We start from the raw sequence: 26,269 nt of genomic DNA on the forward strand, positions 1-26,269 counted from the left end.
AAGTTCACAATGGAATGCAATGATGTCTCTTTGTCCTTGTCCTCACAGGATGGAAGAATGTCATTCCATGTTTTGGATGGGCCGTGGTGCCTGCCTTTGTAAAGGCCAGGATGCCTAGAGGAAGGAGGGTTACGGCCTCCCCTCTTTCCTGGGTTAAGAAGTTGTGATCTCACACAGGAAGTGGTCCTTCTGGTTTATGGTCCTTCCATTACTTCATCAGATACAGTGTATGGGCTCAGAGCAGCTGTCTGCAGGCATCTAGCTTGGCCTGGCCTCATCTAAAGCTCATTTTTGAAGGAATAAGTCTGTTGGACACACCATGGTGTGTCCTTATGGTAACTCCGGCTGCTCAGCCCTGGCAGCCCTTCCTTCACCTCCTCTCTTGGCCGACCTGTGTGCTCCTGGAAACATTACAGGGGAAAGAGGGCCCTCTAATGCCGAGATTCCACTTGAAAACCACTGTCCTCCTTCAACGGTTCCCAAGGGAGAAGATGCCTTTATTGGACATCAGGGTAGCTCTTAACTCGGAGGCTCACAGCACTCAGGCTGCCAAGAAAACTGCAACTTGACCTCTTATATGGGTGCTCCACGATGAACGATCAGGCTTGCAAAGGTAAGCCACATTTTTATAAATAAACCACAGGGTGTTAAACTAATCTTAACCTCTTTTAAATGCATCTCCTGAGTTAAATTCTGGGGTGCAACAGCTTCAGATGTCTCCAATTTGAGTCAGACAGTATCTCTGGATTTAAATTAATAGGCGGCGGCACAAACTAGATGGGATGTAAAACCATTTCACCATGGCAAAAAAAGAAAAAAAAAAAAAAAAAAGGATGGGGGGCAGGGGCAGTATGAAACTACCATAGCAGGAAAGGCTAGTCCCATGCGTCCCAGGTCTGATGTTGCTGTTGATGACTGAGGAAGGAAGCTGGGTTATCTTCATTTTCAGATGACTAGAGCAGTTGTTCCAGTATAAAAATCCTGTGATCTAAAGTCTACGTCTCACTGGTTTCTATGTCTGCCACCTGGGAAAGCTACCGCCTAACCAGGTGCCTCCAGCACCCCATCCCCAGGTTACCAGTGCAGGATGTGGCCTCCTTGAGTTGCGTCCAGTGGAGGCTGAGGAGATGAACCCCTGTCCCCCCTTTGGCAGTGGAAATGCCAAGTGGCTGTGGAAGTTATTTTATACGGGTGTGGTCAGCAGCACCCAAACAGGCAAGCCACCCTGCCCCTTAAGGCAGTTCGTACCTAATTCTTACACATGGACATTGGTGTAGCATAGTTCTTTCCTGTTATCTTTATTAGCTACAAACAGCAAGATCTCTTTCTGAAAACGGAAAAAACACGTACCAAGGGGCTGCCGCATTTCTCAGATGAATAAGAAATTATACCTTGTTTGGCTTCAAAACAGTATACACTGGCGTCGAGACTACTGCCTCTGGACTTCCTAGTCAAATTTCTAGTCCGCCCCTAGAACAGAAACCCTCCAAGTCCAAGAGTGGTTTTTTTTTTTGTACAATTGTTTATACAAATTCAACAAAGGTAAAACCGCGTCAGGGAAGGTCTAGGAAAACACCACCTTACAACAATGGCACTTATGAATGCATAACTTTACAACTAGGAAACAGCCATGTTATAAACCTTAAACGAGAACTCAACTCACACTTCAAAGGAGAGAAAAAAGGAAAAGAAAGGCTATGTTGGATCATTTATTCAACTTCTTGACTCACTGTATAAATTAGATCTGTGTAGAGTACAAGAGCTCATATGCGGGAGCAAAACCCTCCTGAGTGCAAAGGCTGAAGTCTGAATTTTAAAATTTTGAGAAAAAGGTGAATTCTATACAGAGGAAATTTAGCAAAGTGTCTCACTTTGACTAAAATTTACACATATCCACAACATGCTTATGTAACTTCTTGACATACAAAGCAGGCTCTCAACTTCCAGTTAGACATGCTTTTAACTGGAAGGTCTTAGCCTGTTTTGCCAGATCTGGGCACGTGTGTAGATGGATTCATATGAAGTACAGGTTAAGTTCTCTCCTACCTTAAGGAAACCAGGAAAGTTGGCAATCTCAAAACAATAAAAACACTGGTATGCATTCAAACCTTGCATAAATAACTTTTAAACAATTTGTACAAAAATAGTTCTGCATAATGTAAGATGTAACAAAACCAAACAAACATGTCAAGACGGCAGCTGTGGTGTGTGGTCCATTTTATGTTGACACCAAAAACCCCAAAGTTGCCAGGAATAAGGTGTCCAAAACAAAAAACACCACCACCAAAAAAAAAATTCCTAAGCTCATGCTTCCAGTAAGAGAATTTCTCCCAGGTCCATCCTCCTCTCCGACAGGAATGTCTTCTTGGTAAAGGCTGCCTTAGAAATGGTCCAGAAAGCAGTGCAGTTTTGATTCAGAAAGACCAAAGGAAAGCGCCTGACTCACTCATCCCCAAAACGGTGGCGGACTGGCTTCTCCCTCAGCGAGACTTGCGAAATGGAATCGTTCTGTGGTCTGTTGTTCCAAGTTCCAAATTGAAAATAAAAGCCCTAGTTTTTGTAAAGTCTTTTACCCTCCCCTGCCGCGTCCCCTCCCCTCACCCACCCCATATTTACATACTTGTCCTTGGACTAACTCAGTTTTTGCAGGAGTTTTTCTTCCACTTGCCCGAACTGGACACTAACAGACATTTCAGCTATGAACTGCTCACAGCCTTCCTTGGTAACTTGCTTGCAGTACCTCAGGTCAATATGACAGATATTCCCACACCGTTTGAAGAAGGACAGGCACTGGTCAGTGACCTTATTGCAGTCTGCAGGGAAGAGGACACAAGGTGAGGTGGAGGAAGCGTGGAGCTGAGGGCCCTCCCCAAGCCCCAGGCACTCAGCAACAGAGCAGCAACTGTCCTTGCTGGAAAGCTCTCTTCAAATGCAGAATGGTTTCATCTACCACTTACAGAAGTTTCATATATGCTTGAAAAGCATCCACACATTCCAAGTGAAATTGCTTAGACTCTTGCCCCATGGCCGCCTCTTATATGTATATATTCTCACATCAGTAGGTCCTGTCTATGTTGTTTTATAAAGATAGGATCACACAATATATGAAAATAGCTTGCTTTTCACGTCTACTCTACTGCTGAGAACACCTCTCTCTGCAGGTTCTTGTGCACTGTCTGCTTATTCACAGGGGAGAAGTGCTGGGGGAGTGAGGACACCTGTAAAGTCATCCTGGGATCCTCCCACTCCCCTGGGCACCAGCCCTTTAGACGGAGGCCCCGTGTGCTTGCCCGCCCTCTGTGGGACATTTACCTCAAACCTATGCAGGAGACCAATGTGCTAGAAGTGGCCGGAGAGATTCTGTCCACAGGGAGCAAAACCAGAATTCAGAACCCTCCACCATGCCCTCACCGGTAGATGTGCTCTTCAACCGAGTATTTCTATCAATTTGGACTTTGCTTCTGTAGCACTGTTTTCTTTTAGAACTGAATCCTCAGTCAACGGGCTGCAACGCCAGCTCGCATCCAACTGAGGCTGAGTCCCCACCCTGAGCCCAAAGATTCCTTCATCTCAGTGGTATATTAAGCTGGAGACCTTTCCTCGTCATCACTAAAACTGGTTGTGTGGGGAATATTATGGATAGGCCCATGATGGGTTAAAGTCTGTTTAAGAGTGAAAAATAGATATCTGATGAAAGGACAATCTGGGTTAAGAATTACAAACCTCAAACAATGTGGCCTATACCTCACAACAAAATAAATTCTAGACAGATCAAAGCATTAAATTTTTTAAAACGACACTTATGGAAAAGAAGTAAAAATATCTCTGCTTGCAGACGACATGATCTTAATGCGATAACTCTAAGGATTACACACACACACACACACACACACACAAAACTAATTCAGCAAAGTTGCAGAATATAAAATCAACACACAAAAATTAGTAGCATTTCTAAACATTAGCAATGAACAATCTGAAAGAAAATTACAAAAATTTCATTTACAATAGCATCAAAAAGAAAACATTTAGTAATAAATTTAACGAAGAAAGTGAAAGACTTGTACACTGAAAACTAAAAAACAACACTGAAAGAAATTAAAAGATATAAATGGAAAGACAGCCGATGTTCACGGATTAGAAAACTTAATATTATTAAAATGCCAGTATTACCCAAAGCAGTCTGTACAGACTCAATGAAATTGCTATAAAATACCAAAAGCGTTTTTTTTTGCAGAAAAAGAAAAATGCATCTTAAGAATCATGTAGAAATTTAAGGGACACTGAATTGCCAAAGCAACCTTGAAAAAGAAAAATAAAGTCAGAGGACTCGCACTTCCTGATTTCAATACTACAAAGCCACAGCATGTGTTACTGGCATAAGGACAAACATATACACCAATGGAATAGAATTGAGAGCCCCAAAAATAAACCCTCAAATGGTCAACTGATTTTTGACGAGATGCCAAAACAATTCAGTGGGGGAAAAGACAGATTTTTCAACAAATGGTGCTGGGAAAACTGGATATCCACATGCAACAGGATGAAGTTAGACCACCCCCCCCATCACACCATATACAAAAATTAAGATTATTCAAAGACTTAGCATAAGAGCTAAAACTATGAAACTCTTAGAAGAAAACATGGGAAATCTTCATGACCTTGGATTTGTCAATGGTTTCTTAAACACGACACCAGAAGCACAGGCCACAAAAGGGCAAAGACCGAACTTCATCAAAATTAAAAACTTTTGTACAAAGGACACTATCAAGAGTGAAAAAACAACACAGAATGGGAGAAAATATTTGCAAGTCATGTATCTGTTAAGGAATTAATATCCAGAATATATAAAGAAATCCTACAATTCAACAACACAAACAACCTGATTAAAAAATGGGCAAAAGACGTGAATAGACATTTGTTCAAAGAAGATACACAAATGGTAAATAAGCAAACGAAAAGATGCTCAGTATCACGAATCATTAAGGAAATGCAAGTCAAGACCACATTGAGATCTTCATATGCATTAGCATGGTTTTCACTTAAACAAACAAACAAAAACCCCCAAACCCCAGAAAATGTTAGTAAGGATGTGGAGAAGTTAGAACCCTTTGCACTGTTAGTAGGAATGTAAAACAGTGCAGCTGCTCTGCAAAACAATATGGTAGTTTCTCAAAAAAAAGTAAACACAGAATTACCATGTGATTCAGCCAGTCCATTTCTGGTTATATACCCAAAGAACAATGAATTTATACACCCATGTTCACAGCAGCATTACTGACAATAGCCAAAAGACAGAAGCAACCCAAGTGTCCATTAGCAGATGAATAGATAAATAAAATGTGGTGTATATATAATAAGCCAGTCCCGAAAGAAACAACTACTGTATGGTTCCATTTATGTGGGGTACCTAGAAGAGTCAAATTCAGGGACAGACAGTAGAATGGTGGTTGCCAGGGGCAGGAGAGGAAAGGGAGTGAGGAGTTAGTATTTAGTGGGTACAGAGTTTCTGACAGGGTGAAGAAGAGGTTCTGAAGACAGATGGTGGCGGCTGCACAACTACATGTCCGTACTTAATGCTAGTGAACTGGACACTTAACAATTGTTAAAATGGTAAATTTTATGTTATGTGTATCTTACCACAATAAAAAAAATTTTTTTAATTTAGAAAGCTGGAGAAAAGGTAACAATTCACTAGACTTGAGAGAGCTTAACCCCAAACTGGCTGAAGGAAAAGCAGAGAAGCAGATTTCTTCTACAGAAGACCTCAAAGGTACAGGTACTGGAAGCAACAAGTACAACGAAAGTGGGGCTAAAGATGGGGTTAGAGACAGAAGGACTGGTTGAAAATCTATTTAAGGAGCAGTAAGAGGCTGAAACTCCCTTCCCCAGCAAAAGAGGGGAGTTTGTCTCTGATGGGCAAGAGAAAGTCTCTAGACCAGGCACCACCAGGCACCGTGGAAGGTAGGGGCACCCCATGAAAAATGGGGGTTACAGGGAAATTTACCTGCTGACTGTCAAGACCTCCAGACTCCTTCCCTGCCGAGCCCTAGAACCCTGGCAGCCCGGCCTGAGCCCTTCGGTTGGGAGGTCAAGGAAAAAGTGTCCTTTGGCAACCTTGACCTTAAGCTTAAGAGGAAAGACTGACAGATGTCACGTCTGGGTTTCCCCAAAGAAAACAACCCATGCTGACCACCCAATGATACCCACAGCAGACCAGCTCCCACCGTGTCCCCAGAGCCTCCAATCACCTGAGCCGACAACCTCATGTTGACACTAAATCTGAGAAGGGCCCCTTAGGCAGGCCCACTGACTGCATCTGAAGGAATGTATGGTCTATGTGGAGAAGAAAATAAAACCATCAATATCCTCAGGATGGACAATATCTGGATCCAAGAAACAAGAACATGCCACTTTCCAAAAGTTCAGAGAACAAACTGTAGCTGTAAAATTAAAAACACAGGCTAAACCATATGAAAACTGCCAATATTTGACTGTTTTCTGACCTACATAAAAAGCAGCTTCATATGTTTGAACCTAAAAAAAAGCAGAAATGAAAAACTCACTACAGTTGACCCTTGAACAACACGGGTTTGAACTGTGCGGGTCCACTCATATGCTGATTTTTTTCAATAGTAAATATTACAGGCTACAAATTAGTGGTTGAATCTGAGTTTATGGAGGTAGTGCGGATACCAAGGGCCAACTGTAAGTTATATTTGGATTTTCTACTGCAAGGAGGGCTGCACCCCTAGCCCCTAACTAGTTCAAGGGTCAGCTGTATATGAATTCTGTGATAAGTGGAGGAAAACCAGATACAGAGGTGGGAAAAAGGAAAAAAAAATTAAAGGTATCAGAGGACTACTAAAGAAAGAAAACAGAAGGGAAGGAAATTAAATAATTCAAGGAAATTTTCCAGAACCAAATTGAGAGACTGAAAGCGCTCATGAATGCTCAGTATAATCCCTGAAAATGGACTCAAACCAAGGCTCATCATCAAAAACTGCAAAAAACTTTGAGATAAAGATCATGTCCTACACGGGACTTCCCTGGTGGTCCAGTGGCTAAGACTCCACGCTCCCAATGCAGGGGGCCCAGGTTCGATCCCTGGTCAGGGAACTAGAGCCCACATGCCGCAACTAAAGATTCTGCACGCCGCAACAAAGATCCTGCATCCCGCAACTAAGACCCGGCGCAGCCTAATTAATTAATTAAATTTAAAAAATAAATTTTTTAAAAAATTAAATAAATAAAAAGATCGTGTTCTACAAACTTCCAATGAGAGAAAATATTCACTGAAGGATGGAGAATCAAATCGTTTTGGACATCAACTCTGGAAGGCAGAAGCCAAAGGAGCAGTGCCTCCCACTTTGTGAAACAATATGGTTCCCAAACTAGGACTATATAACCAGCTAAGCTATCAATTAAACATGAAGGTATAATACAGCCATTTTCAGACATATAAGGTCTGGAAGATGTCCTCTACCAAATGAGTAGATAAACCAAGAAAGAAGACACGGGACCAAGGAAAGAAGGGTCCCTGTACAAGACAGAAACCAAGGAAGTCCCAGGACGGGAGCTGTGCAGCAGGCAGAGACAGCCAAGTTCAAGTGGGGGCAGAAGGAAAAGAAGTCCAGGAGGGTGGTTTCCTACACAGACTGGTTGAGGGCCTGATGAGTTCACGTGGGGAAAGAATAGTACTCAAGTCTGTTACAGAGTCTGTTTAGAAACTAACCAAACAAAAATGAGGCAATTATTAACTCTAGGGAAAACAAACCAAAAAAATGTGCAAGAAAGGAAACATACCCATAATACACACTTTGGCTCAACATGGCCATAATAAGGTAAATAATAGTGACTTAACCACAAATTGGGAAGATGAAGGGAGAAAAGGGAGCAGGGTAAGAGAATGTAAGAATGGTAATCCTTGTTCTCTGCATAGCAAGTTAACAAACACAGAGCATCTGAATAGGAAAAACAAACAAAAAACAAGAAATAGCAATGTAGGCTTGCTGTTTGGAAAAAATGGAGGTAAACAGAAGCAAAGAGCTCAAGAGTTGAAGGTGGTTGCCTCAAGGTGAGAATCAGGGGCAGGGAAGGGGAAGCCAAAGGGCCACCTCGAGCACCCAATTAGCACTTCTACACGAAATGCAGCCTGAATATCAAAAACTAGACAACCACGGCTTCACTCTGCCACTAGACCTGATCCTCCAACCACACTGAAGGATCTGGAAACATGTCAAGTGCCATCCATTTTGTGGCAGAGACTTATTTTATCATTAACTAGTTATACTGACAGGAGAGGAAAACATTTTAAAAAGAACTGAATCTAGAAGAGACTGGGTATGAGAGAGATTGGCCTTCATATACATCACAGCTCTTAACGCAAATGCAGAGCTCTGTATGTAGGTCCTGAGACAAAAAGATGACCTGAAAGGATTGTGGTGGAAAACAAAATGCAAAAAGATGATTTATACAAACACACATCATGGACTGTGCTGCAGGGGAGGGGGATTTATACTGGCATCTCTGCTACACATGCACGGTAACCAAATGAGAATAAGTGAAAAGAGTTCATTACTACCAGGCGCTTTAGAACAAGATGCTCCCCAGGCCCTCCTCCACAGGGCGGCCCCAGCATCAATTCAAGACCACGAGCTGAGCCTGGAGCTGGGGTCTTGGTGAAAGCTCACCTCAGTGTGGCTCTCTGTTCTCTGCCTCCATGGAATGCAACACCCCCCTGCCCCCCACCTCGCCACCAGTACTCCCCAAGGAGGAGGGTGGGCTCCCTAGGCACTAAGGTCAGCTCCCACTCGGATGTGGCACTGGTAACAGGAAGGCGTTTCTCAGGCATGAACGTGGGATGGAGAGAGGGAAACAGCTAAACAGTATGTGAATCCTGACCAAGCCAGACATCAGATTGGATTGTGTCAAAATGTAATTTAAATGAGGTAAGGGTATCATTTATTACTTGGTAATTTCTGGAGGAAAAAAGTTTCTTTTCTCCTTCTTTTTTTTTTTTGGTCTCGTCCAAATCTTACACGCCCAATCAGACGAGAACTGGGTTAGCTGCGCTGAGAACGGGCAGCGTTGCCTCTGTCCACCTCCCTGTTGGTTGTGCCCCAAGTCCTTAGGAACCAACTCCAGCCCCATCAGTAAGTGGGGGGAGTGAGGACTCCACTGTGGGATTTTCTTCTTGTCAACAACAGGCCCCTTGATAGCAGGGTCAGGAGGGGAACACGTAAGCGACGACAACCATAGCAGAAATCAAGCTGCTTACTCCATTGGCCCGGCCTGGCCTCACTGCCGGCTACTCTCCCACACCCCCTGCTGCCAGGCGCCAGGTCGTCCACAGCACCCAAGGGAAGCTTTTCTAGCCCATATTTTGGGTCAAGATCCACTGCTATGTGCTCTCACTGCTACTAGCACTATTTTTTGGTAGCAATTATTTAAAATCTAATAATGCTTATTTGTTTAATGTGTGTTTCCCCTCTAAACTAGGCCATGGGTCTGTCTTGTTCACTGGTGTGTCGTAGCGTCTAACACTGTGACCCTATAGCAACAGGCACACAAGTATTTCCTTTCGAATGCAGAATGCCCACCCTGTCCCCTGTGGTCCTGGGCAGACCCCGATGGGTGCCCCTGACTGACCTGACAGGTTGATTTCGGTTAAGGAGTCTCGGGTGGTGGTGCCCACAGCAGTGAGCAGGTTGATGGACTGGTCAGTGACGTGGTTACAGTAACTAAGGTGGAGCTTGGAGAGCAGGGGCATGTGGCGAATGATAAGCCGCAGGGAGGCGTCTGTGATGTCCAGGCCGGCCAAACGCAGCTCCACAATGTTCCGGAGCTTACTCCGATTGTCCATCTGACCTGAGGGGGCAGGACAGAGAGGCAACATGTCACCCTGACATGACACTTTACAAGACCTACCAGCCAGGTGGAACACCTGGGTTTCATTTAGCCATTGAGTGTCTCCCCCAAAAGATCAAAACTGGTTCCAACATTTAAAAATCGGAATATTCCACATCAAGTTTTACACTTGTAGATTCTTTAAAAGTCAGAAGACCTAGAAACACAGAGCCTGCATTCCACCCAGCAGTGCTCAGCCAGCTGGAGTACAGACAGCACAGCATCTCTGGGTCACCACAGATTCCTCATTTAAGGTACTGGTGGGGAGCAGTGAGCCCTGCAACCCGACCTAGGAGGGCTTCATCCCGTGAGGCCCTGTCCGGCCACACTGACCCCGATGCTTGAGGCTTAAAGCCAACGAAGGACAAATTAACATAGAAGCAGTGAGATGCACACAGAGTTCCCGAAGTGGCATCCTGGGAGCCTCTGCCCTCTCACAGGTCCCCTCTTGTACCCAAAGCTAACTGAGAACAGCAGCTGGGACTTCAGCTCTGCTGAAGCCAGAGAAGGCCTGAAGACACGAGTACCAGATGGGGTCTGTGGTGAAAACCAGATCCAATGGCACAGCTTGGTCATACCACCTTCTTGTGACCCCCCCGCCTTGGGTACACCCCTGTCCCGGACACTCACCTGGCCTGTTATCTGTAGGCGGAGACAGGAGATCCCGCATCTGGGCGTCCTTTAGTCCTTCTACCCACTGGACATCCAGGGTCCGGAGCAGCGGACAACTGGAGCTACAGAGGGCTGAGACTGCGATCCATGAGCAGCCTGACAGCACCAAGTCTCGGAGCCCTGGCGGGGGACAGAGAGGGGGTGGCAGGTCAGGTGATACACCCCAGCCCCTGCCACTGCACACTGAGGGTCCCTGGCCCAGTGCTCACCAGGCAAGCGGTTGATGAGCCAGCTCAGCTGTTTCTTGGAGATATTGGTCCAGCTGAGGTCCAGGGAGACAGGCTGTCGCCGGATGATGCCGCTCAGCATCAGGGGTGTGATGGACTTGCAGTGGTTCAGGTCGATGCGGGTCCATAACCGCTTATCACAGCACCTGCGGGCCAGGCCCAGCAGAGGGGGCAACGTCAGAGTTGGGAGCTCTCTTGGGGAGCCCCCCTGCATGGCTGTGGTCAGTCCCCCACCTACCAAGCCCAGGGGGAGGCTCCTTAACTTCGTCCCCTGGACCCTTCTGTTTAGTTTCTGTCTCGCTGGCACCTGAGAGCCTCTGCTCTGATTGTCACAGCCCTTCCCCCCCACCCCCATGGAAAGTACCAGAAGCTGTGAAGTATTTACCGGGGGCTTAATTACACCCTCCACAGGCCATATCTCAGAACAACCCTGCATCATGCCTGTTCACAGATGAAGGTAAGTAACTTGGCCAAGGTCAGAGACCGTTCCAGCTGGGAACTATCAAAGCAGGGATTAAGGTCAGGAACTGGCACGGCACTCGTAACCTGGGCTAGCTCTTTAAGGACAAGGACTCCCCCCGGTCCTCAGTTCATCTTCCAAGAAGCTAAATCAGGAAAGCAAATAGGCTTCCCCTCTTTTGACAAGACTACACTGACTGTAGCTGCTAGACCTCTTTGAGGAGGACACTTAAGCTGGACGGGGCTTAGAAAGAAAGAGCATCACGAGCAACTCCAGTGGGGACGCATGCGCCATCCCTGGTCTAGCCTAAGCCTTAGCCTGACTCCCTGGTGCCCCCATCCGAACTCAGCCGGCGCCCCTCACCAGCGGTTCCAGGTCCTGCAGACCCGCATGCAGACACACAGGTCTTGGTGGCTGAGGTAGCTGAAGACGGCCATCCACACCTCCCTGTGCATAACGTGGGCCGCCCCATCATCCAGGGGCAGCGAGTCGGGCGGGGGGCTGATGGGGGGCGGCCGGATCACATGTCGCTCCATCTGGATGCACTTGGGCGGGGACACGGAGGGAGGGGGCCGGGAGATGACTCGGGGCGGGCTGCGCAGGCCGGGCCCCAGCTGGTGCCGCAGCTCCCGGGGGGTGCCGTTGGGCCCCTTGCTGAAGCGGTGAGGGCGCTCACAGAGGCCCAGGGGCCGCTTGGGCTCCTCGTTCTCGCTCTCAGGCTCCGACTTGATGGGCTGGTGGTTCTCGTGGGCCAGGCTGCTCTCCGTCTTCTGGATCTCCTGGTTGAGCTCCTTGCTCAGCTCCTTGCTCAGCTCCTTGTTGGGGAGTCGCCGCTTCCGGCGCATCTTCACCTTCCTCTTCTCCTCGGGGCCCTCCGCCCCCTCCGTGCTGGGGCCGGCGGTCGGGGAGCTGGAGCGGGAGTGGTCGCTCTCCCTCGTCTTGGGGGGCGCCTCAGGCAGGTCGTCCTCCGGCTCCTGCTTGAAGCGCCTGAGAGGCTTGTTGGCCAGAGCCATTCGGTCCTCAGCGTTCTTCCAGGACCGCCGCTGAGGGAGGAGGGGGAGCGTGGGGGGGTGAGCCCCTAGACCCGGGGCAGCGCCCACCCAGGCCTCCCACCCTCCACCCCAGGACCCATTGCCCCAGGAGCGGGCCTGGGGCGAGCGCGGAAGATGGTACCTTTTTCCTGAAAAGCTTATCTTCTTTGCAGGGTTTTAGCTGTCACAGGAAAGAAAGGATGCAGAGCTTGCTCCCAGGGTTCGTGGGATTTGGTCCCCTCTACACCCAGCCCCACCAACAGAGGCTGGAGGGTCATCTTCCCAACAAATCCCATCTTCTCTGCTCTGACAGACGGGTGGGCCCTGCCTGCTGGTTTTAAGGAAGAAGCTGGAACTGGCGGAGGGTGATCGAGCTGTCCCCACCCAACTGACCTCCCACCCCTGGACAGACCCAGAGATATGCAGTCGCCCATTCAGGTCGGACTTGGCTCGGGGAGCCTGTCCCAGAGGCAGGGTCTGCAGGATTCCCAGCCGAGCCTTAATGGCTAGAGCGAGGAGAAGACAACCAGGCGCCACCTCGTGGCTGATGCTGGAAGGGCCGGTGGGCGAAGAGGGGCCGCCAGGATCCTCCGAGGTTCCCCAGATCCACAGGGCTTCCCCGCGGCAGCTTCAGCTTCCCAGGCCCCACGCCGGAACCACGAGCCAAAGCCTCGGGGCTGAGGCCTGGGAAGCTACGGTGAACAGGTGCCTCGGAGCGTCTGCGGCAATGGGTTCGAGAACCAGTGGGGCGGGGCGGGGCGGGGGCGGCCCGGGACTCGTGAGTCCCCGGGGCCTGGGGAGGGCGGGGCGACGTGGGAGCACCTGCTGCTGGAAGTAAGTGAGACTGGATCTCCACCAGGGGCTGAGGCTGCTGCCTAGAGGGGGCCTCGGCGAGAGGTGAGAGGAGGAACCGGGGGACGTTTGAAGCGTCGAGGCCTAAAGGGGTGGGAAGAGGAGTGACTCGCTGGTTTTCCCCTCCTTTCTCTCGGGCCGGGCTCTCAGGACTTCCCTGACTTCAGCTCTCCCCGCCCCCCATCCCCGCCCCCGCCCGCGTGCCCCTGCACCCGGGACCAGCCAGGCCACCCCTCGCTGCCCGCCCCTCCCAGTCGTACTCGCTTGCGTCCACTCAGCTCCTGGGGCTTCTCGTATTTCCGCTTCCTCCTCAGGTGCACATCGTCTGACTTTCGGCGCAGGATGCCGTCAGGGGGCAGCTTCTTGGGGTGCTCGTCCGACCTGCGCCGGGGCGCCTCCTCACACTCACCCCTCCGCCTGGCAGGCTCCTGCCCCTCCTTGCTGTCGCGGTTCATCTTCTGCTCCTTGAGCAGGGAGCCGGGCAGGTTTGAGGCGTACTTAAAGCCAGGGCCACGCTTTTGCTTGTAGGCCAAAAACAGAGAAGGAACACACGAACTGTATATCTTTGGACGTGCCCTTGCCCCCGAGTCCGCGGTACCCCTCCAGCCCACATCGCCGTGGGCGGGGAGACAGGCTGGGTCTGGCAAGGCCAAGGTCTACCCCCCTCCCGGGCTGACCCCTGGGACTTGGAGCCCGGCACTCACTTTCCCGGTCTTGCCGGCGTGGTTACACTTTGGACACTCCCAGCAGTTTGGAAGCTCATCGTTGACCACGCCCTCTGACTCCTTAATCTGGGAGGGACACACAGCAGTCAGCAAGCAGGGAGGGGGTGGACAAGGCCAGCTCCACCAAGGGCATCAACACCCCCTCCCAAAAGCCATTTCCATACCACCTTTGGCCAAGAGAGAACAAGAGTGGTTAAGACAGGCGGCTCTGGATTCAGGTCAGCGTTCAAATCCTGATAGTGCCTCTTCCTAGCTCGATGACCCTGGGCAAATCACTCCACCTCTGTGGGCCAGTGCCCTCAGCCATAAAATGGAGTGTGCCTATCTCACTGGAGTTATGTGAGACTTCAATGCGGTAACCTGGTGAAAGCAATTAGCTCAGGGCCTGGCACCCAGCAAGGACCCACACACCATTCAGTCATTTAACAGCACCGAACTGGGTGCGTGGTGTCAGCAAGTCAGATGTGCTTTCCCTGGAGCTTCTGATCCGGGAGAGAGAGAAGTGACCAGGGGCCAGGGGAAAAGCATAGCACTCCTTTTCAGAGGGGGAGGTGTGTGTGCTGGGGAGAGGGGAGAGTCACGACAAACCCCACTACCAGCACCGAGGGAAAGGGGACTGACACCTCAGAGTTGAAGCACCCTTTGGGGCAGGCCCACTCTCATCTCTCTAAACACAGCTACAGCTGGGCTGATGGGAGGTGCCAAGTAGGCTGCCATTCTCTTGAGGCAGAAGGTATGAGCTATGTGCCAGCCCAGAGCAGTCTCTTCCTTTCAAAGGTGGAACCTGCTGCCTAAGACAGGCAGGCACAGCACGACGGTCCCCAGGAGGCAGTCCTGCCCTGGGCACACCAAGGGAACAGGTTCCTGGCACATGGAACAGGAATGCAACCACCTGTTGTTACAGGACCCGCCCTCCCCTGGCCCAGGCCTTTCTTCCCAGAAGCCCTGAGAGCAGCCCAACTACCCACTCTCTCCCTCTGGCCCAGGTGCAAGACTCTGGGAACTCTCTGTGGTTCTGAGGTCCTGGGAGGTGGAATGTGTGTGTCTGTGTGTGTGTTCACTCCCGCAAAGACATGGGTGCAAGGTCTGAGCTACTCCAGAACCTTCTCGCCCTCGGCTCATCATCGGACACAGAGAATCCCCCAGACTCAGAGTCCTCCAGGGAGGGAACCTAGTCTCACTCCCCTCCACCCCCCAAACCCCCACAGCATCGGCACCACCAGAGGCCCAGGGTGAGGCGCCAAGCGGCACAGCCAGATGTCCCCGAGGCTGCTCACCTTAAGGCATCCAGGGTGGATGATTTCGTTGCAGATGGAGCACTCCATGAGCATGAGGTTAAACTTGCCTTCTTCCTCTTCCACTGTGTCCTCTTTTCCTGCCTCGCCACACACTAGACACACGGCGGTGTGGGGCAGCACTGGCTGAAGAGCGGGGAGAACACACAGGAGTCAGCACGGCCGGGACCCCATGGGAAACACATCAAAGGCAATGAGGTGCTGCCCTGGGGCCTTCCAGGAGCTGGGGGAGAACCAGCCCAGGTACTGCCCATCATTCATTCATTCAAATACTTATCTGGCTACTACCTCCACGTGCCAGGTACCACTCCAAATGCTGGCTATAGCACTGAACCAGGGGGATAAAAGTCTCTGCCATCCTGAGCTTACATTTTAGTGCAGGGAGGCGAGCAAAATGAAGAAGAGTCTGTTAGATGGTGACAAGGGAAATGGAGAAAAATAAAGCAAGGAGGGCCAGGCCAGCAGTGAGGTGGGGGAAAGGAGGGCTAATCTGAAACGCAGGGGTCAGGGACAGCCTCACATATGAGAAAAGACCTGTAGGAGGAGGTGGGCATGAACCGAGCCCAGATCTGTAGGGGCTGAGGCCGCATCTCTCCAGCGGCTATCAAAGCACAGTCTAAGGACTCCGGGTCCTCAAGACTTTACAGGGAGGTCAAACTATCTTCAGAATACCACTAAGACATCATCTGCCTTTTTCACTGTGTTGACACTTGCACTGGTGGGTGAAACTGCTGGCACCTGTCAGGGCAGAGGCTCCAATGTACCCAGTCACTGGGCCATTCCTGGCCACATGCTCCTTAAAAAGATGACCAGTTTCATTTAAGGATATCTTTAATAAAGCAGTAAGAATTATTAATTTTATTAAAACTCTGACCTCCGAGTACACATTCTTTTAATATTCTGCATGACAAAATAGGAAGTATGCATCAACTACTTCAGCTGAATACCAAAGGATGATGGTTATCTAAAGGAAAAGCTCTTGTGACCAAGCCGTGAACTGAACTGGTCACTTTCTCCATAGAACACCATTTTACTTGAAAGAATGACTGATTATTTAAAAAAAAAAAAAAGGGTATTGGCACATTTTCTCAAAGATGAAATAAGTAAGCCTGTCACTTTCAGAAAAATAACTTAAAACATTTGTTGCAGATGATGAAATTTGAATTTTCAAACAAAAATTAGAATTTTGGAAAACTTACATCAGCCACCGTGAACTAGACAGCTTCTCGATACTTAAAGACTTTTCTGAGGACATTGGTGCTGGTGTTAACAAATGTGTTTTTTTTTTTAAAAACACTGTATAACACTATGTACCCCTATTTGGAAAATCTGTAAAACTCAGTGAGCCAGTGTTTTCCAAATGACCAATATCTGATGTTACAACATTAGGCATGAGCAAATGAGGGGCAAGAACAACTAATGAGCTTTAATGTAACAGTAGAAAAAGTTCACTGATACAGTTTCAGATTCCACATTGCAACTAACCTTTAAGCACTTGCCACCTGTTGAGCTCTGGTGGCGGATGAGAAGTATATCCACGATTATCTGAAAAGGCTATTAAAAGACTCCTCCCAGGAATTCCCTGGCAGTCCAGCGGTTTGGACTCCGCACTTTCACAGTCACAAGCTGAGCAGCGCAGACCCACCCACCAAAAAAGACTCCTCCCTTTTTCAACCACATATTTATAAGGCCAGGTTTTCCTCATATAGTGCCTCCAAAACAACATCACAGAATGAATATAGAGGCATATATGAAAATCTAGGTCTTTCCTACTGAACCAGGCATAAAAAAGATTTACAAAAACATATAACAATGCTATCTTTCCTACTAATCGTTTTTGTTTCGGAAGATGTTATTTCTCCTAAAAATGTTATTTATGTTAACATGTAGTGGGTTTCTTGTAATTTTTAAATGAATTCAAAATATTTAAAATTTTTTATTACAGTAATATTAATAAATAAATAACCCACATAAACGAAAGCTCTTTGGGGTTTTCATAATTTTTAAGAGAGCAAAGGGGTCCCAAGACCACAAAGTTTGAGAGCTGATGTACCAGACTATAAACCCCTGCGGACAGGCTCTCACTCTCTCCTCCTTATACACGTCCACCTCCCAGTACTTGGGATCCAGAGGAAACACACAACCAATTTTTATTAAACTGAGTTAGAATAGCTTCAAATAAGCTGGGATATACACTCCACCAATAACTGGAAAAGTCTGGAAAATGGATAGAACACTGAAAGCAAAAGAGTCATCATTCGTTCAGACTCTGAAGTAGACAAGGAGAGACAGAACCAGTCTCTGCAAAGTTACTGCAGGAGGGGAAACCCCGGCCAGGGCTACAGGGAGAGGGTGCTGGGCGGTGGAAGGGATAAAGTCTGTGGAGGAAGCCTCCCCCATGGGAAGAGAGAGACTCACTCATCAGGGAAAAGTGCCTGGAAGAGGAGTAGAGGTGGGTCTGCCTGGGTCAGAGGTGGGTAAAACGTGGCAGGAAGTGCCCCAACAGAGTGCGAAGCCTGGAAGAAGAGCAAGGACCTCGAGTGAGGGTCGGGCTAAGGTTGCATTTGCCATCAGTCCCAGGTTGGAGAGGAAGACACACATAAAAGTGAGGTTTCCTTCAACCGACAATCCCTGTGTCAGGCACTGGGCCAGACACCAGGGCTGCAAAGAACAGGTGACAGCAGAGACATCTTCCTATAACTGGACCTGGGTCACTGGAGGGAAGGTGAGGGTGAAAGAGAAAGTATGGCTAAAGAGGAAGAGACGGGGACTTCCCTGGTGGCGCAGTGGTTAAGAATCCGCCTGCCAATGCAGGGGACACGGGTTCGAGCCCTGGTCTAGGAAGATCCCACATGCGGTGGAGCAACTAAGCCTGGGCGCCACAACTACTGAGCCTGCGCTCTAGAGCCCGTGCTCCGCAACAAGAGAAGCCACCGCAATGAGAAGCCCACCCACCGCAAAAGAGTAGCCCCCGCTCGCCGCAACTAAAGAAAGCCCACGTGCAGCAATGAAGACCCAACACAGCCAAAAAAATAAATTAATTAAAAAAAAAAAAATTAAGAGGAAGAGACGGTCCTGGGGCACTGCTAGCATGCCAAGTTTTAGGTGACACTGTTCTCAAAACCCAGAGTCCCTATGGACAACTTATCTTAAACCATGACAGAATGCAATAAGTCATGGACCCTCACTCCAGAAAAGTGCACATACACACAGGCACACATATAAAAATCTGTATTTAATTTCAAGGGGGTGCTCAAACTCCCTGAAATCCATTCAAATGACCTGGTACAGGTGACAAAAACACAAGCAACGAAACTTCGAAACCTCTACACAGCAAAGGAAACAATCAACAGAGTGAAAAGGCAATGTACATAATGAGAGAAAATATTTACAAACCATGTTATCTGATAAGGGGTTAATATCCAGAATATATGAAGAACTCCTATAACTCAACAACAAAATACAAACAATCCAATTTTAAAATAGGCAAAGGACTTCAACACATTTGTACAAAGAAGGTCTACAAATGACCAACAATCACATGAAAAGATGCTCAACATCACTAATCATCAGAGAAATGTAAATCAAAACCACAGTGAGGTATCACCTCACACCCATTAGGATGGCCACTATCAAAAAAGAAAAAAATAACAAGTGTTGGCAAGGATGTGGAAAAACTGAAACCCTTGTGCACTATTTATGGGAATGTGAAATAGAGCAACCACTGTGGGAAACAGTATGGAGATTCCTCAATTAAAAACAAAATGACCATATGATCCAACAATCCTACTTCTGGAGATATATATATATATAGCAATATGCTTTTAGATATAGCAATATATCCAAAAGAATCCAAAGCAGGATCTCAAAGAGATACTGGCACATCCATGTTCATTGCAGCATTATTCACAATAGCCAAGAGGTGGAAGCAACTTAAATGTCCATGAGCAGATAAACAGATAAAGAAAATGCAGCACATCCATACAACGGAATATTATTCAGCCTTTAAAAAGAAGGCAATCCTGACACATGCTACAATGTGGATAAACCCTGAGAACATTAAAGCTAAGTGAAATAAGCTCACAGAGGGAGACATCCTGCCTGAATCCACTTACATGAGGTGTCCAAAGTAGTCACAATTAGAAACGGAAAGTAGAAAGGTGGTTGCCAGGGGCTGGGGGAGGGGGGATGAGGAGCTGCTGTTCAATGGATATAGAGTTTCCATTTGGCAAGATGAAAAAGTTCTAGAGATCAGTTTGCACAACAATGAGCATATAGGTAATATCACTGAACTGTACACTTAAAAATGGTCAAGATGGTAAATTGTATAAGTTTCGGACCACAATTTTAAAAAGAGAGACAGACATAAAGAAAACACAAAAACACAAGCAGTATGTGTTGGAGGGAGAAGGGGAAGGTGCCCCAGGCTTGGAGGGGCATCAGCAGCCAGGGAGGAAGCCTCGCCTGATGCCAGGCTGGGCCTGTGAGGGTCTTACCCAGGGCCAAGGATCCTGTCCCTCCTGCTGAGCCTGCTTTCCTGTGGGAGCACGGAGATCACTGCCCCCTCAGGGAGGACCCTGGGGCCCGGAGCAGTGCCCTAAGGAAGGCAGAATGCCTGAGTGTGTGCAGGGGGGATACACGGGCAGAGCCAGGACCCTGCTGAGTTGCCAGAGCCTGAGCCCACTGCCCTGTCCTGGGGCAAGGCCGGAGGCCAGGCGAGATGGCCTGGAGGGGCTGGCCAGGCTTTCCAGCGGCCCAGCTCCTCCTGGACACCATAAATCAGTCCTCCTTCTCTGAGACGGCCCCCTCAGGAGGGGCACTGACCTTCCACCCAGACCTCTGACTTTGAAGGCAGGACAGGAAGGAAGGGAGGGCCCAGAACCGTCATGAACTGGACCATAAATGTTGGCAACAGGGTCACAGACAGGACAGGCTGCCCTGACATCTTTAATGGCAGAGACTTCAAAGTACTCGGTCATCTAGGGAAGGAAGGAGTTATAAGACCAGCAGACGACGAAGGAAAGGGAGCCTGAGCACATGGCAGGACCCCAGAGTCCTGCAGTGTGGAATCTGAAAACAGCATTAGTCTCCCCTTTCTTCCCAGGAGGGAGCACCCCTCCGGGGTTTCTGCTGTGGCCACATTCTCTTCAAGCGGAGGGACTGGACAGACCAACGAGCAGAGGAACAGACCGGCCTGAGGCACAGGTGGGGCCTGCATTCAGGAGCCCCCGCGTCCTGGAGCAAGGAAGGGCTGCCACCTCCACTCCCGGGGGGAGAAGCACCGCAGCCACTGGGAGGGGCGCCCCTGGGGGCACTCACCGCGATGCACTGCCGCATGATGCAGCTCTGCTTCATCCGCCCGGGGCCCCCGAACTTCTTCATGTCCTTGCAGAAGTGGCACTCTCCGCACTCCGTCCGCAGGCAGGCCTCGCACTTGCGGCATCGCGTCCGGCGCCGGCGAGCGCCCGCCGTGGTCCGGTTGGCGGCCAACTTCACCGCGGAGGCGGGGCCCAGCTTCCCCTTGGGCCGACCTACGGCCCGGTTCTGTGGGAGCACACACAGGACTGGTGAGATGGGGGCCCGCAGGGCCGGCCAGGCCCCGAGTCTGGGGGGTTATGGGTTGAAGTGTGTTCACCCAAAAGGTATGTTGAAGTCCTAACCCCAGAACCTCAGAACGTGACCTTACTTGGAAATTGGGTCTTTACAGACGAAACTTTTAAAATATGGTCACTAGGGTGGCCCTAATCCAATAGGACTGGTGTCCTTGTGAAAGGGGTAAATTTGGACACAAGCACAGAGAAGTCTTATGTGAAGACACAGAGAGAAGACGGCCATGTGCCTGGAGGGATGCCGCCATCTACAAGCCAAGAAACGTCAAGGAAGCCAGCAAATGCCAGAAGCTGGAAGACGCAAGGAAGGGTCCTTGCCTAGAGCCGTCATAGAAAGCACCGCCCTGCAACACCTTGACTTCTGACTTCTAGGCTCCAGAACTGTGAGAGAATACGTTGTTTTAAGCCACCCAGTTTTTTTGGTTTTGTTTTTTTTAATTTCTATTGGAGTACAGTTGCCTTACAATGTTGTGTTAGTTTCTGCTGTACAGCAAAGTAAATCAGCTTTATGTACAAATATATCCCCTATTTTTTAGATTTCCTTCCCATTTAGGTCACCCTGAGTAGAGTTCCCTGTGCTATATGGTAGGTTCTCATTGATTACCTAGTTTGTACATAGTATCAATAGTGTATATATGTCAATCCCAATCTCCCAAGTCATCCCACCAGCACCCCTTCCTCCCTTGGCATCCGTACGTTAAGCCACCCCGTTTGTGGTGCTCCACTGTGGCAGCCCCGGGAAGCTGACAGGGACACCCTGCTTTGCAGGGCAGCACGTCTGGCTCAAGAGCCTTCTGCGGCCCCCCCACGCCAGGCCAGGCTCCTCGGGCTACCTGTGCTTCCGCAGGGAGGCCACACAATCCGCCTCTGTTCCCTCTGCCAGGGACACCCACCCCTCCCCACCCCACTCGACTAATGCCTGCTCAGGCTGCAGGACCCAGTTTAAACACTGCCTTCTCCTGGCAGCCCTTCCTGACTGCCCTGCACTGGGCCCCTGACACAGCATAACTGTCTGTTCTCTCATGGGTCTTCCCTTTGAGACAGGGAGCTCAGAGAGGCAGTTATGGAGGGTGTCTCGTCACCACTGTCCCTCGACAAGATGGCTGGCACCTAGCATGTGCTCAATAAACCAGACCCCAAGAGAATGAGACAGTAACCCTAAGGAACTGATTTCTGAGACCTTCTCCCTGTGACTCAGGGAAACAGAGACAGGCAGATGAACAGAAAGTGGTACTAAATGCTGAACAGGGCACAAGCCAGCCACATGTCCTGCTCTGAGGTCCTTACAACCTGGCCACCAGCCCCAGAGCCTCTTGCAAACCAGGATCAGAGACCAGCCGCTGGGACACTGTCCACCCAGGATCAGAAGTAGGAAGGACCAGGATGGTAGGGAGAGTGTCTCATCTGAAGCACCTTTCTGAGTTTGCTGAAAAACGGTTCATCCCTCTGTCAGAGAGACACACTCTCACCCCAAAACTATCTGATCTAATTGGTATCGAATGCTTAAACCCCTTCTCAGCCAATTAAACAAGCTTCAGTCCACCTCAGGCTTTTCATTTTAATTGCTTGTCATACTTGGATCCCTAAACAAAATCCCATCGCTCGCTAGCTCCTGGGCCCAGAAGCGTGGTTACAATGTACCACAGTGCAGAGGATCTTCCTTCCAGGGACCCCCTCTCCCACAATGCACACAGCTCCCCACCCCCAAACTACTGGGGCTGCTTAGAAACTTATAACCACATCAGCAAGGAAAACAGTCCATGGTTCTCCGAGAATCAAGCCTTGACCCCCACCATTTTATCCTGCAGAGCCGTGGTCCCTGTGCATACCCGAAGGTCCCACACACACCTTTTGGTATTGATACCTAAGTGGATCCCTTCCCTCGATTTATTTTCCCAAAAGCCTGCAGCATTCAAGGAAACTGCGAAGCCTCTGGTGGTGAGGCACCCACGTCAGGAAGCGCTGCGGCTCTGGATCTTTATCCCTCTCAACTTGCTCTGAACTCCAAAGAGGAAAGGAGACCCGGCTCTACTGGCCCACGTGTCCTCACCTCCCTGTGCCCTGACCCCGCCGCTCCCACAAGCCACACCACCCGGTGGGGTAAGGGGCTGCCCCAATGCAAGTTACTCCGCCTGCAAGCAGTGGAGGGCCTCCCCATGCACCACAGCCCAGGGAGGTCTGGGGCCCCCAGTCATGGACATGGGCAGTTCCGCAGCCGTGGCACCGCCTGTCAATTCAGGTCAGGTCTTGCTGCCAGATGAGTAGTGGGAAAAAAAAAAGGAAAAAAAATCAGTTTTCAGAGACTTTAGATTTGAGAACAGCACGTAAGGAACTGTGGACCCGAAAACTAAGCAGCAAGGAGGGCTGAGTGGAAGCAGCGATGACAGGGACGGTGACAGCAGTGCAGGTGGGTACTTGCCAAGTTCCTGTCATCCTGCTCTTCATTTTACGTATGGTATTACCTAATTTCCCAATAATAACCCTATGAGAGATGCCATATTTCAGATGAGGAAACTGGAGCTACAGGTTAAGTGACCAGCTCAAGGTCACGGAGCCAGCAGAGGATGTGCGTCTAAACACTAAAACCACATCTAAACACTTATAAACCACAGCGATGCACAGGCCAAGTAGGACAAGAGACCCCAGAGTCCACAGGAACTGACCACATGCCCTGGAAGGGGCTCACAGCTAGTGCCTTGATGCCCTTAGTAGGACAGGTGCCAACAGGAGGTGCAGAGAAGCACATCAATTTCCAGAGAAATGGAGACCAGGAGGGTTTCTCCCTCTCTTCACAGCCTGGAGGACTCTCTGGTAAAGAGCACACATCCTGTTAGCAACCCACTCCTCAAATCCCTGAAACATGGGCCAAGGGGTGGGCGATTCAAAGCCTCGAGTCAGGTACAGAGAAGGCAGCCCATGGTTCAGCCTCCAAGGACAAAACCAGAGGTGAAGGGCTCACACTCTGACCTTGGAGCAGGAGAGTCTAAGGACTAGTTTCTTTGGTGAAGGACTGAAAAAAAAGAAAAAATTTCAGGAGTCCAAACATGGCTCTTGCCTCCCACTCAGGAGCGTCAGGTATACATAGCAGCTGAGCACCTCTGGCCTCTCTGGCCACTCAAAAGTAAGAGAGTTGGGTCGATCCGGCCACAGTCACAAAGCTCGTACTTGACTGTGAAACAAGCCCACCTTCCTGTGCTTTCCAAAGTTCATTCTCATCTGAAGAGGCACTTTTCCAAACGATGGAAAAAACCAAATCCACCCAGATCTCGATGGCAGCTGAGACATCCTGGAAAATGACAGAGCCAACAGCAGACAACGCCTCGAAGGAAGAGATATAAGGTGGCTGTTTCCAAAGACCTTGTTTCAGGCCCTCTCTGCCAGGCTGCCAAACAAGCTAGAAAAGCTGCTGCTGCCTGCAGCTTTGCGGGCCAGCTTGCTGGTCAGGAGTCAACTGAGCAACACTTGTAATGCAGGATCCTCCTAAAGACCACTGAGAAAATCAACAGGTAAGAAAGACATCGGAGGGTCTCTATTAGGGAAGGTGAACAAGCCTCGTTTTGGCTTCTGTCCTAACCTCTTTTCGGTGACATCTAAAGGTTCACAAACCAATACTCAATTCCGCTCTATCCTACCTGTGCCTCTATTCATTCAAGTAACCCAGAATGCCCCTTTGTTAATTTCAGCCTGAAATGTTCTTCTCAGCGAAAGGGAATGATGGCATCCACTGACTTCCACATACAAACCAGCCTCCCAAACCCCAAAGCCGTTTGTTGATTTCATCAGCCCAGAACTCATATCCTCAGCTCCATCTGGTTAGGAAAATTGAGTCCACACGCCCATACACACAAATCTTAGTGTTCCAACACTTTTTCTCCATCAACATCTCACAAGTATCGTCCTTAAAAGGAGTACTATTTTTTAAATAAAATTTAAAAAGGAATACTATTGGGCTTCCCTGGTGGCACAGTAGTTAAGAATCCGCCTGCCAATGCAGGGGACACAGGTTTGAGCCCTGATCCGGGAAGATCCCACATGCCGCAGAGCAACTAAGCCCGTGCGCCACCTACTACTGAGCCTGAGCTCTAGAGCCTGCGAGCCACAACTACTGAGCCCGAGTGCCACAACTACTGAAGCCCGTGCACCTAGAACCCATGCTCCGCAACAAGAGAAGCCACCCAATGAGAAGCCCGTGCACCGCAACGAAGAGTAGCCCCTGCTCGCTGCAACTAGAGATAGAGAAAAGCCCGTGTGCGGAAACGAAGACCCACGCAGCCAAAAATAAAAATTTTTTTAAAAAAAAGGAATACTATTGAGATAGTTCATTTCATTCCACAAATATTAACTAAGTGCCTCCTATCAGATCCTATTCTCCAGAATATTCATGAGCACAACCTTCAATCTCTCATTTCTAAAATACTGGAATTAACATTACTTGGATTAACTAATTCAAGTGAAAAGATATCCCATGTTCATGGACTGAAAGATAATATTGTTAAAGGAAACAAAAGGAAGTTTCCAACTAAAGTGGAAACAAAGTGGTCCACAAATTCAATGCAATCCCGATGAAAATCACAGCTGGCTCATCTGCAGAAACTGAAAGGCTGATCCTAAAATTCATGTGAAGGGAATTCCCTAGTGGTCCAGTGATTAGGACTCCACACTTCTATTGCAGGGGGCCTGGGTTCAATCCCTGGTCAGGGAACTAAGATCCCGCAAGCCGTGTGGCATGGCCAAAAATAAAATTTAAAAATTAAGATAAAAATCATGTGGAAATGCAAGGGACCTGAAATAGCCAAAACAATCTTGCAAATGAAGAACAAAGTTGGAGGACTTACACTTCCTGATTTCAAAACTTACTATGAAACTACAGTAAACAAAACAGTGTGGTACTGGCATAAGGATGGATATACAGATCAATGAACTAGAATTGAGACTTCAGAAATAAAGCCTCACAATATTTATGACCAACTGATTTTCAACAGGGGTGTCAAGACAATTCAGTGGGGGGAAGAACAGACTTTTCAACAAATGGTGTGGGGATAAATGGATATCCACATACAAAAGGATGAAGTTGGACCCTTACATCACACAATATACAAAAATTAACCCCAAAATGGATAGAAGACCTAAATGTAAGGGCTAAAACCATAAAACTCTAAGAAAGCATAAGGGTAACTCTTCATGACCTTGGATGAGGCAATGATTTTTTGGATATGACACCAAAAGCACAGGTGACAAAAGAAGATAAACTGAACTTCAAAATTTAAAACTTTCGTGCTTAAAAGAGCACTATCAAGTAAGAAGAAGAATGGGAGAAATTATTTGCAAATTATACACCTGGTAAGGATTGTATCCTTAAGGTATAAAACAACTCAACAATAGAAAGACAAATATCCCAATTTTAAGATGAGCAAAGGAGGACTTCCCTGGTGGCGCAGTGGTTAAGAATCCACTTGCCAATGCAGGGGACATGAGTTCGAGCCCTGGTC

General features: G+C 48.7%; 1 protein-coding gene across 7 annotated transcripts in view; it reads right to left on the minus strand.

Moving 5' to 3' along the window:
• Nucleotides 1–1,556: 1,556 nt before the first annotated feature.
• KDM2B (lysine demethylase 2B) overlaps nucleotides 1,557–26,269 on the minus strand; it is a 120,776-nt gene continuing 96,063 nt past the window's right edge. For all 7 annotated transcript variants that reach the window (XM_061170531.1, XM_061170533.1, XM_061170532.1 and 4 more), the window contains 12 exons: nucleotides 20,491–20,715; nucleotides 15,154–15,297; nucleotides 13,856–13,942; nucleotides 13,412–13,672; nucleotides 13,122–13,235; nucleotides 12,442–12,480; nucleotides 11,632–12,311; nucleotides 10,791–10,954; nucleotides 10,540–10,701; nucleotides 9,652–9,870; nucleotides 2,621–2,813; nucleotides 1,557–2,515 (listed from right to left, as the gene is read on the minus strand). In XM_061170531.1, coding sequence (XP_061026514.1) covers nucleotides 2,632–2,813; nucleotides 9,652–9,870; nucleotides 10,540–10,701; nucleotides 10,791–10,954; nucleotides 11,632–12,311; nucleotides 12,442–12,480; nucleotides 13,122–13,235; nucleotides 13,412–13,672; nucleotides 13,856–13,942; nucleotides 15,154–15,297; nucleotides 20,491–20,715 — 2,277 coding nt within the window. In that variant the 3' untranslated portion in view covers nucleotides 1,557–2,515; nucleotides 2,621–2,631. The remainder of the gene's footprint in view (nucleotides 2,516–2,620; nucleotides 2,814–9,651; nucleotides 9,871–10,539; nucleotides 10,702–10,790; nucleotides 10,955–11,631; nucleotides 12,312–12,441; nucleotides 12,481–13,121; nucleotides 13,236–13,411; nucleotides 13,673–13,855; nucleotides 13,943–15,153; nucleotides 15,298–20,490; nucleotides 20,716–26,269) is intronic.

This window comes from Eubalaena glacialis, chromosome 15, assembly GCF_028564815.1.
Source record: "Eubalaena glacialis isolate mEubGla1 chromosome 15, mEubGla1.1.hap2.+ XY, whole genome shotgun sequence".
Taxonomy (NCBI): domain Eukaryota; kingdom Metazoa; phylum Chordata; class Mammalia; order Artiodactyla; family Balaenidae; genus Eubalaena; species Eubalaena glacialis.